The sequence below is a fragment of the Pelophylax lessonae genome, assembly GCF_965119305.1.
Source record: "Pelophylax lessonae genome assembly, chromosome: 9".
Taxonomy (NCBI): Eukaryota; Metazoa; Chordata; class Amphibia; order Anura; family Ranidae; genus Pelophylax; species Pelophylax lessonae.
In genome coordinates this window covers 227,752,348-227,764,566 of record NC_138776.1, presented here as the reverse complement: position 1 = coordinate 227,764,566, position 12,219 = coordinate 227,752,348, and the positions used below count along the sequence as shown (strand labels likewise).

Genomic DNA, 12,219 nt, shown 5'->3' with positions numbered 1-12,219 from the left:
ACCTCCACTCACACTGTAGATGGCTTCGCCTCTCTCATTTGCAGGGAGATCATCCAGTGGTGGTGTCAGCATTCACACTACACCCCAGGCACCAGTATCTCCCTTGTCCCCATACTGCACTTGGAAAACACAGGAAGCCAGATCTCTGTGTTTACAAGTGATATTGGTGAGCAGGGAGCAGAGGGCCTGAGCCAAAGGTGGTGGAACTGAGTTCCACCAAGTTCCAGCTGAAAAAAAGCCTTGGTGATAATAATACTCCATCAGCAATCTATGGCTGCACCAAATTAAAAAAATAATTACCTTCTTACTCAAACTTGGCATACAGAGTGCCTGTCTCTGTACACTGTGTAGCAGAGCGGCATTTTTTTGCCGTTACTCCTCCCCCTCGCCACCTATTGTGTTAGTCAAGGACGCTGTTGGCTTTATAGCCAACCGACTCCTAACAAACAGTAACAGTGACAGTAGGCGGAGCCTAATGGGCAAAAATGAAGGGCTAGTTCCCCATCTAATCAGCTCCCCTTGTAAATGAGAGGAAGCTGTGGGAGGGTCAATAGCCAATAGCAGGCTGTCTATTGCCTATTGAATCCGCCTACTGCCTGCTGTCAATTACAAGGGGAGCGGACCTGATAAAGAACAAGTGTGTGAATTCTGAATCCCCATCAGGGTCTGTCCTCCCAGCCACCAAACTCATCAGCCACTGTGTTGTCTGTGTGACAGCTGTAGTGTCAGGAGAGAAATCACCTGCACTGAGGGTAGAGTGTCTGTAAGTGTCGGTAGGACTTCAGTACACCTCTGCACTGCAAATGTCGGTTCTTTCCCTAGTTTCATGTACCGGCTGTTGCTGTCAATTCCCAATGATAGCCAGAAATTGCTGTATAACATTGTTACATTTGTATCTACTCTTTTATTCATCTGCAGATCAAAGGGATAAGATTCCATCTGCCTATGATATCAGTTAAAACAACCAAACAAGTATAAGTATTTTGTTTGCTCCTTTTTAACTCCTTATTAGCCTATAGTTTATCCTAAACAGTCCTAATTTACTAATTTTTCCCCTTCTCCCATTAACTGTTTTTTCCTAATTATTTATTTTTATTTTTGTAACCATTAATATTTCAACTTTTTTCCTCATTGTGTTCATTTTTTAGTGTGACATTAAATGAGAAGTGAAGGATTCTATTAAAATGACTCTCCCCTATGCTGCAGCATTGATCTGATGCTGCAGCTGTCTCCCGCTGGCTCTAAGTCTGAGAACTGAGTGATCATATGAACATTGATCGCTCAGTTCTCAGTCTGCTCTGAGCACTGTCAGTTATAGTTCTCGGCACTGCCCCTCCCATGCTCACTGGAGTGCCAGGCTGAGGAGGGGGGTGGAGCAGAGGGCGGGGAGCTGAGAAGCTGAGCCAGCTGCAGGTCAGGCATCTGGGTAAATCCCAACAGCCGACAGTGGGCTTTAGTCCTTTGTCAGCTGATTCGGGGTCACACGTGAGCACTTCTATACTTCTCTTTTGAAACAAAATGCAACATTTAAAAAAATTATTTATTTCATTTGTGAATAACTTTGCAATATTTTTTTATCAGAATCATAATTTTAGTGTCATTTGTCAACATCCTTGCACCGGCCCTGACAGCCAGCGATGACAGGGGAGCAGTGTCAGCCCGTTCTCTGTGTGCACACACATAGGTAGGAGTGTCAGAGCCCTGACAGGTGGGCCTTGCCAGCGGTGGGAAAGATAGCTCAAAGGTTGGTCCTGAGACCAATGAGCCATGGGTTGCCGGGTTGACCAGCAGTGAAAGCTAAGCCACTCCATGTGTGTTGTGGTTTTACCCGGCATCGCAGAGGCTGTTCAGGTTGCAGCTGATCGTGACAGTCTGAGGAGTCCGGGGGTTGGGGTGAGTCCAATGAGTCCAATGATCGCACACACAACAGAGGGACCACTCTGCATAATAGAATTAGGCAGAGTGGTCCCTCTGTCATGTAGGCTCCAATCAGGAATGATGGGGTGCGTCTGGGGGGATCAGGCCAAGGGGTGCTGGTGGAATGCCCGTGGGAAGAGAAGGAAGAAGAGGAGGAGGTGAGGGTAGGGTAAGCCCCCCTTCCCCGCTTTTTGCTGCAGCTGCCACCGGAGATTTTCTCATGCCATGAGGCACAGCTACCACTCCTGCCACCAGATTCTTTACATTTATACCATCTGGGGGAGCTGCTGCAGGATAGATGAGATCTGGGAGGACTGGTCATTCACAAGGTCTGTGTGTGTGTGATCACAATTAGCAATCCTGTGACACTGTCCTCCTCCTGTCACGCTGCCCCCCCTCCCCCCACCTGTCACACTGCCCACCACTTGGGAGGACTGGTAATTCCCAAGGTGTGTGTGATCAGAGTGATACTGTCCTGCTCACATCCCACTGCTCCCTCCTGTCCCACTGCCCCCTCTTGTCCAATTACCCACCTCATTCCCACTGCCCAGATACCCCTCTCCTGTCACAATGGTAAGTGTGGTAGGAGGATGGTTTCAAGGGTGCCAGATGGGTGTGTGGGGGGGGGGGGGGTTGGGGTTCATCAAAATGCACTTTCGACTAAATAGATAAAAATCCTTGCATCAGCTATATACAGTGTGTATATATATATATATATATATATATATATATATATATATATATATATATATATTTGTATAAAGGTGCCTAATCTCGCCAGATCAAGTAGTTATCTAATCTCTATATCTCAGTGGACATGGGTTAGACAGATCATTAAAAATCCATTCACATTGTTTCCCCTATACTACAGCATGCTTAGTGCCATCTCCTTCTCCTTTCTCCAAAATCTAAACAAGGATGCTTGGCTAATTACTAATTGTGATCACACATTTGGAGGTTTCTAGCAATGATTGATGCAATACATTACCAGTGCGATGGGTGATTTTTGGTTACACTGCTAAAAATCATCTATGTGGTTTGGGTCTGGTGTTCATGTGCTTATCAGGTGTTCTGATATTTGTGGACTTAACATCGGCAATACCAATTTAATCCATATTATACCTCTTCTCAAATCTTTTACTCAGTTTAGTTTACTCATGTTAGCTGCTAAGTTACCTTGTCTCCCACCAGAAACTTGGTTCCGTTAGAATTTTTAGAAAGGATCCTTTCAAATGCTGAGAGCTGATTTGGTAGATCCTTTTCATACTTCTCCTTCCCAGTTTCCTGTTAAACAAAAGTGACTTTAATGAGAATATCAGAATAATTGTAATAACTTTCATTCATTCAGTCTTCTTATATTGAAGACCATTCATTATCCTATAGCTGTTCTATTTTTGTAGGCCTGGTTCACACTTATGCTATTGATCCATTTCTGCAGTGCTTTTTTTTAATGCGTTTTGTGTTTTTATGCTTTTTTTTTTTTTTTTTGCCAATTTGTTGTTGAGCAGACTAAAAAAATGCAAAACGTGGCAAAAATGCAGAAACACGCACTAAATAATTTTCTGTGGCTTCTCCATTAAAGTCTATTGAACCAAAAACACACCTTTTCGCATTTAAAAAAGTCCCTGACCCTTTCCAAAAGCAGCGGCTGAAAAAAGCATAAATGTGAACGTATCTCAAACTGTGAAAAATCAGCGCAATGTGATTGTTTTGTTGTCCCAGCTCTCACAGCCGATGTGCCTTCTTTATAAGTGTATCACTGTTTTATATTGGCTATTAAACTTTTAAACGGCAAGCACTAGATCTTCCCATTCTTTGTTAGACATCAACATCGAGGATCTTGGGTAAGCAGGAGGATAGATCGGTCATTGATGTCCCCTAGTTCACGAAGATTGGATCGTTTTTATCCCCTGAGGGGAACTGCTAGCTCTGACCCACTGATAACACAGGGGTCAGAACGAGAGGTGAGCGGCCATTTCTTCTGGTGGAGGATAGCACAAGCACCTTATTTATCCAGCACTGAAAGCATTGTTTTCACCTTGACAACTCTTTGTACTCTATGGACTTTTTCAAAGCATGCTTAAATACAAGGATTTCCAGTTGATTTTTCTGTTATTTTGCACCTACTGATGAATATGCATGTTTAACCAATAGCAGATTTTTTTCTCACATGTCATTCATCTACTATTAGCTGTATATTTATTTTGTTTTGTTCCAAACAAGTTTATTAAGGTATAAAGAAGGTACGAGGTTCACAAACATTGCAGATACAACAACAAGAAGGTAAATTACATGGGTTACATTTTGAAAGTAATAGTGATTTTATAGATGTGAATGTGTCCCATAGGAAATGTGTAAGGTAAAGTCTACAGGCTTGGAAAGATCAGTTTGTAATTGGATAGAAAATTGGCTAAAAGATAGAATTCAGAGAGTAGTGGTTAATGAGTCTTACTCTGAATGGTCTAAGGTTATCAGTGGTGTACCCCAAGGTTCAGTGTTGGGACCCTTACTTTTTAATATCTTTATAAATGATATAGGGTCTGGGATTAAAACTAGCATTTCAGTCTCTGCAGATGACACCGAGCTTTGCAGTGGAATAACTTCTTTATAGGATGTCTCCAACTTACAAGCTGACCTCAATGCACTGTTTCATTGGGCAACTATGTGGCAAATGAGGTTTAATGTTGATAAATGTAAAGTTATGCCGTTGGGGGCTAAGAATATGCATGCATCATACATACTAGGTGGAGTAGAACTGGGGGAATCCATAGCGGAGAAGGATCTGGGTGTTCTGGTAGATCATAAGCTTAATAATAGCATGCAATGCCAAGCTGCTGTTTCCAAAGCAAGCAAAGTCCTTTCTTGTATTAACAGAGGCATGGACTCCAGAGAGAGAGATATCATTTTGCTCCTGTACAAATTAGTAAGACCTCATCTGGAATATGCAGTTCAGTTTTGGGCACCAGTTCTTAAAAAGGATATTGGGGAACTGGAGAAAGTGCAGAGAAGGGCAACCAAACTGAAAAGAGGCATGGAGGACCTCAGCTATGAGAAAAGAAATGAATTTATTCTCTCTTGAGAAGAGGAGATTAAGGGGGGATATGATCAACATGTATAAATACATAAGGGGTCCATATAGGGAACTTGTTGAGTTGTTCACTTTAAGGTCAACACAGAGGACAAGGGGGCACTCTTTACGTCTAGAGGAAAACAGATTTCGTCTCCAAATACGGAAAGGTTTCTTCACCATAAGAGCTGTGAAAATGTGGAATAGACTTCCTCCAGAGGTGGTTCTGGCCAGCTCACTAGATTGCTTTAAAAAAGGGCCTGGATTCTTTCCTGGGTCTACATAATATAAATGAGTACTAAACATTTTTTTTAGGTAAAGTTGATCCAGGGAATATCCGATTACCTCTTGGGGGATCAGGAAGGAATTTTTTGTAGCAAATTGGATCATGCTTTGCTGGGGATTATTTTAGCCTTCCTCTGGATCAACAGCGGGTATAGGATTGTGTACATGGGATTGTATGGTTGGGTTTTCAATACTGTTTTTTTTTTTTTGGTTGAACCGGATGGACTTGTGTCTTTTTTCAACCTGACTAACTAACTATGAAACTATGTTAAATAGACTGTGGAGCATTTCTGCAAAAAACAAAACGCACTAAAAACGCATAGGTGTGAACCAGCCCCTATGAGTTGCCTATCATTGCCTGCACACAAACTGTCAAATCAGGCAGATAGCAGAAGCTCTGAAAGGAAAAAAAAAAAAATGGTATTGCAGGAGTGATTGACGCAACATCATGTGTGCAATAGGGATGCACTCAAGGTTCGTTCTGAACTTTGGTTTGAACGTTCTTCTGAATATTGGACTTTTTGCCATTTCAGTGGGAACTGAATGTCCTATATAGTAGTGGTATTTCTGGTCATTTACCTCCCCTCCCCTTCCCCTTATTGGGAGCATATGACTGGGTGTAGTTCAGGAAGGGGAGGGCTGCATGCTCAGATTCCTGTACCTTTCCTGGTCTGCCAGGCTGCATGTTCAGGTAGGGGGCTGGTATGGATTTTTAGGGTGCCCATGACATTTTTTTTTTTTTTTTTTTTTGTACAGGGTTCTTTTTGACATCCATTTAAGACTTTTTTAAAGGATAATAATGGTAAGGTATGTATTTTTTTAGTGCCATTTTATTTATTGTGTGGGGGCGTCCCCTATTAACACCTATGCCAAACCCTCATTTAGGATAGGTCTGGTATAGTTTAAGAGAAATCCCCCAGCCATTTTGTTGCCAAATCTGGCATTTGCTGGCAATTTAAACACCATTTTTTTTTTCTTTGTAAATGTCAGTTTTGCTGTAGTAGGTTGTATACATTGTACAGATGCACCACTTGACAGGCAGCTTATTAGCCTAGAAAATACCTAGTTGAATAGCACTCCACTGTCAGAACCAGTGTGCAGGCAGCCAGACGAGAGCCTAGTAGAATGCAGCTTCTCTGGGGAGCATCGATTGCTGCTAGAACACTCCTGTGCCAGTGCGGTGGCCCTTTGTCCTCAAGCATTGGATCCCTCCAGCTGTTCACCAGTAGTACCAGAGCTACTCTGGACTTCACTAAGGGGGGTGCTTATATGGGTAAGTGCAAGTAGCTGTTTGTGTTGTGAACTGTTTTACTAAAGCAGTGATTCTGAGCTGTTATAGAAACTATGGTATGCAGCCACTTTTTACCCTAACTGACCCACATGAAGGCCCCTTGAACCTCCTTTAGGCCCCTTTCACACATACGATCCGTTCAGATCCGTCTGTCAGTTTTTTAGGCGGACCTGATCGGATGCCCCATGCATCTCTATGGGGCAGAGAATGTCAGTGGAGACATGTCCGCTGACACCCGCTGCCATCTGATCCTGTTAGTCAAATCCGGACGAATGCAAACCCTATTTTCCATCCGTCTGGTGGATTGGATCGGAGGAGAACAGGCAGGTGGTCCGTTCTCATCTGATTCCCCCATAGAGGACAGCGGGGATCTGACAACTCAGTCTCCGCACACAGAGCAGAGACGGAGCTGTCATCTGCCTGTTCAGCAGGGATCGGCGAATCGATCGCCGCTGAGAAAAACGGATTCCATCGGCGGAACGGACAGGTGTGAAAGGGGCCTTAGGGAAAGGGAGCCTTGACTGCTGGAAGCATGGAGTCACTGTGGGTGTGAACCTAAAAGAGATGTTAAGTAGCTCCCTTGGTATTGGCTACAAAGACCTGAGGTGACTGGGTGGAGCTTGAACTCTAGGAGTTACATATTACATAGTTACATAGTAGGTGAGGTTGAATAAAGACAATAGTCCATCCAGTTCAACCTGTGTAGGTGTGTGTGGCCGTAATAATCTCACATAGCCCTGAATGTTCTGATCCTTGAGATGTACGTCTAAGAGTCTTTGAAAGCCACCATACTTCCTGCAGAAACCACCACTTGTGGTAGAGAATTCCACAATCTTGTGGCCCTCACAGTAAAGAACCCCCCACGTTGCCTGAGGTTAAAATGCTTCTCCTCTAATCGCATTGTATGCCCTCGAGTCCTCATGCAATCCCTTCGACTGAATAGCTGTTTTTCTATGCTGAGATCACCATTGAGATATTTATAAATTGCTATCATGTCCCCCCTCAGGCGTCTCTTCTCCAGGGAGAATAAATCAAGTGATTGCAGACGCTCTTCATAATTAAGGTCCTCCAATCCCCTAATCAGTTTAGTTGCCCTTCTCTGGACTCTCTCCAGCTCCAACACATCCCTCCTGAGGACTGGTGACCAGAACTGGACAGAATACTCCAGATGTGGTCAGACCAGAGTTTTATAAAGTGGAAGGATTATAGTCTTATCTCTGGAATACATCCCTTTCTTTATGCATGCTAATATTCTGCTGGCTTTGGCCGCTGCCGCTTGACATTGCATGCTATTGCCTAGTATATCCTCTACCAAGACTCCCAGATCCTTCTCCATTTTTGACTCCCCCAAGGGTTCCCCTCCTAACGTGTATTCTGCTTTTATGTTTTTAGTCCCCAAGTGCAAAACCTTACACTTCTCCACATTAAACCTCATTTGCCATGTCGTTGTCCACTCCGTTATTTTGTCCAGGTCATTCTGTAGGATATCTGCTTCATGCTGTGCTGTTATTGCCCTGCCTAATTTTGTGTCATCTGCGAAAACTGATATAGAACTACTGATCCTGCCCTCAATGCTGTTTATGAATAAATTGAACAAGATTGGTCCCAGGACTGAACCTTGGGGGACCCCGCTTACTACCTCAGACCAGTCTGAGTATGAGCTGTTTATTACCACCCTTTGGACACGCCCCCCCCCCCCCCCCCCCCGCCCGTTGTGATGTTTTGTCACAGCTTTATTGGTTTTGACCTGGCCAGCAAGTGATGTTGCTTTATGGGCTATTCCCTCAAGTTTAATTCTGGGGTCAGTCTAATGTCTGTCTGGCACTGATGGTAAGGACAGGCCTCTTAGACTATGTAAGTTTATGTTTTATGGGTGCTCATGGTAGAACTGTGACTGGCATTGTTGTTTGCTAAATTAATGGGTCAGTCTAATGCCTGTCTGGCACTGATGGTAAGGACAGGTCTCTTAGACTATGAGTTTATGTTTATGGGTGCTCACAGTATAACCGTGACTGGCACTGTTGTTTGGCACATTTGGAAAGTTGTTACTTTTGCAACATTCAATAAAGCTGTGGCCTTGCCCTATTTCCAACGTAATCAGCTTCTGTGTCTTTTTTGGGGTGGGGGGGGGGGGGGGCAAGGTATTGGTGTTTTAGTTGCTCATAAATGAGCCTATGCTTCTCAGCAGTCAAAGACATTACTATGAAGAGTCCATGTTTGTGCAACTTTCATAATCTGTTTTGTAATATTCTGCAGTGTATGCATGCTCTTTGCCATCCCAAATTTGCTTTGCATTGTTGCTTCTAACTTTGCACCTATTTATTAGACTGTAACTTTCGGTTGCTCCTTGTCCTATCATTCAGACAATTACCTATTCTGTTACACATGTAAAATAATTTTTTCAGATATTGCTTTTTTGGCCAATACTTACAAATTCAAAGAACACGAAGCGGATATACTTCAGTTTCAGGTCTTCCACCCCATCATTTATCATGTCAATGACAGCGACCTCCTGATCATTGCTTCCAGCAACACCTGAATGCCAAGGACAATGTTTATAAGCGAAGCCACATGAAAGCATTATTAGAAAACGTATGTTATATACGGGTTATTATCCTCTTTTGTAGATTGTATATATTGTTCTCTATCCTAATTTACAAGATTTTCTCAAACCGTATTAAATTAGTCTCATTGGTTTAACTTGATTCCTTGTGATATATACCAGAGGCTTAGGAAGCAAAAGAAAGTGACTACTCTTACCTTATACTGTAACTTTTTTAGAGGGCAAAAGAAGATGCCTACTGTAGTAGCACATAATGTGTTGGCCTTTCACTAGTGCCTTTGGTGCGTCCCTTACTTTGAAATGAAAATAAATTAATTATGTGTACCTTTTACCTTCCTAAGAGCTATACTGAGATCATGAGGGGTACTAACAGTTTCATTGTTCTTTTTTGTGTCAGACATGATTATAGTTTTAAAATGTCTTTAACCGGTTGCCGACCGCCGCAAGTACATATACTGCGGCGGTCAGCACCGGCCAGGCAAAGTCACGTACCGGTACGTCACTAGCCTGGGAGCCAATAGCGGGAGGGCGCTCCCGCCTCGGCTCGTTCACGGACACCTCCGTGCGTGTGACCGGTGGACCCGATGTCCGCCGGTCACTCGCGATCGTCCGCTGTGAAGGGAGAAAGGCAGGCGGCTAATGTAAACAAAGCCGCCTGTCATTCTCCCCTGTGTAAAAGCACTGATCTAACGGTCCTGCTATGTAGGACCATTGATCTGTGCTGTTACACACACAGCCACATCCCTGCAAAGTAAGAAGCACGCCCCTAGGGACACACATAGTCACTGCATCTCTAATAAAGTTAACCCCTTTCCTGCCAGTGTCATTTTTACAGTAACAGTGCATATGTATAGCACTGATTACTGTAGTAATGTCACTGGTACCCCCAAAAGTGTCAAAAATGTCAGTCAAGGGTCCGATCTGTCCGCCGCAATAAAAAAACAACAAAAATGACAGAAATCTTTCCCTTAGTTAGTAAACGCAATAACTTTTGCGCAAACCAATCAAAATACGCTTATTGTGATTTTTTTTACCAAACATATGTAGCAGAAAACAAATTGTCCAAAAATTAAAAAAAAAATTGATTTTTACATTTTTTTTTGGGGAATTTCATATAAAAAAATGTGAAAAATATTGTTACATAGTTACATAGTTACATAGTTACATAGTAGGTGAGGTTGAATAAAGACAATAGTCCATCTAGTTCAACCTGTGTAGGTATGTGTGGCTGTAATCATCTCCCATACCCCTGAATGTTCTGATCCTTGAGATGTAAGTCTAAGAGTCTTTTGAAAGCCACCATACTACCCGCAGAAACCACCTCTTGTGGTAGAGAATTCCACAATCTTGTTGCCCTAACAGTAAAGAACCCCCCGCGTTGCCTGAGGTTAAAACGCTTCTCCTCTAATCGCATTGTATGCCCTCGAGTCCTCATGCAATCCCTTCGAATGAACAGCTTTTTTTCTAAGCTGGGATCCCCATTAAGATATTTATAAATTGCTATCATGTCCCCCCTCAGACGTCTCTTCTCCAGGGAGAATAAATCGAGCGATTGTTATTTTTGAAAAATTGTTGCTCTTTTTTTGATTATAGCGCCTGATCAAAAAAACGCACAGGTGATAAAATACCACCAAAAGAAAGCTCTATTTGTGGGAAAAAAAGGACGTCAAATTCATTTAGGTACGGCATCGCACGACCACGCAATAGTCCGTTAAAGTCACGCAGTGCCGAATCGCAAAATACCCCCTGGTCAGGAAGGGGGTAAAATCTTCCGGGGCTTAAGTGGTTAAATGTACTACACAAATACAATTCCTTGGTTAGAATTTAGTCGTTAATATTGCTCTACTTAAAGACCTAAAACAAAAAAAACCTGTTCTCTGACTCTGGAGTGACTGTGAAAATTCAGTGTGCCTGGCTGTGCAGGGTGGGTAATCCCATTCTACCTGCGGCCCCTAAGGGGGTGGGCTATAGTAGTAATCAGCTTCACTGTATGCAACAGCCCTACCAAAAAATCTTTCTATATCTGACTTTTGCTGAAGCTGACCACAAATGGATACTGTACTAAACCACTTCAGCTCTGGAAGGTTTACCAGGCCATTTCTTTTTGCGATACAGCACTGCGTTACTTTAACTGACAATTGCGCATTACTGTAAATGACAAAAAAATGCAACAAAACAAAAAAAGACCGACAATTTTGAAAAAAAAAATAAAAAAAACTATATTTTTTACTTCATCAATTTAGGCCAATATGTATTCTGCTACATGTTTTTGGTAAAAATAATCCCAATAAGCGTAGATTAATTGGTTTGCGCAAAAGTTATAGCGTCTACAAACTATGGGATATTTTTGTGGAATTTGTATTTATTTCTTTTTTTTACTAGTAATGGCGGCAATCAGCGACTTATAGTGGGACTGCGACATTGCAGCAGACAAATTGGACACCGAGTGACACTTATGACACTTTTTGGGGGACCAGTAACACTAATACAGTAATCAGTGATAAAAATTTTGGACTGTCACTATACTAATGATACTGGCAGGGAAAGGTTAACAGGGGGCGATCAAAGGGTTAAATGTGTTCCCTGGAAGTGCTTGCTAACTGTTTGGGGGGTGCTTTGACTGGGGGAAGCTTAGCAGAAACACAGGATCTCCATCTTCTCCTCTCACAGAATGGAAATCTGCCTTGTTTACATAGGCAGACCATCGTTCTGCCTCTCTCGGGAATGATCCCCAGGTGCCAGCAGACATGGAGTCCGCCTGATTGTCTCCTGCTGTGTCCAATCACAGCGGGAGCGGGTTCGCCGGCGGTTCGCGTGCGGGCCCGAGACTCAGAAATAAAGATGATGTATAGGTACGTGATTTCACGCTGAAGGGCCGCCCTACCGCAGTACATGTACATCGGCTAGTCCAGAAGCGGTCCAGAAGCCGTTAATGAAGAAGGGTTGTGGACCACCGTTATCCAAGTACACCGTATACATCCAAGTCCTTGTGCTCTTGCAGTTGGGTAAAACGTAAGCATGACCCGTTTGGGACATTATTCAGAAAAAATGAAAAAAGTATAGCATTGGTATGCAATAAACAGACTCACCAAATTT

At 43.0% G+C, this 12,219-nt stretch overlaps 1 protein-coding gene across 1 annotated transcript in view; it reads right to left on the bottom strand.

Annotated features, from left to right (window-relative positions):
• LOC309564319 (uncharacterized protein) overlaps window positions 1-12,219 on the bottom strand; it is a gene marked incomplete at its 5' end in the record, with an annotated part of 135,475 nt that overhangs the window by 1,093 nt on the left and 122,163 nt on the right. The window contains 3 exons of the mRNA XM_082268948.1: window positions 3,094-3,201; window positions 8,992-9,095; window positions 12,213-12,219. The exon at window positions 12,213-12,219 is cut by the window's right edge and continues 81 nt beyond it. Of these exons, the coding sequence (XP_082125074.1) occupies window positions 3,094-3,201; window positions 8,992-9,095; window positions 12,213-12,219 (219 nt within the window). The remainder of the gene's footprint in view (window positions 1-3,093; window positions 3,202-8,991; window positions 9,096-12,212) is intronic.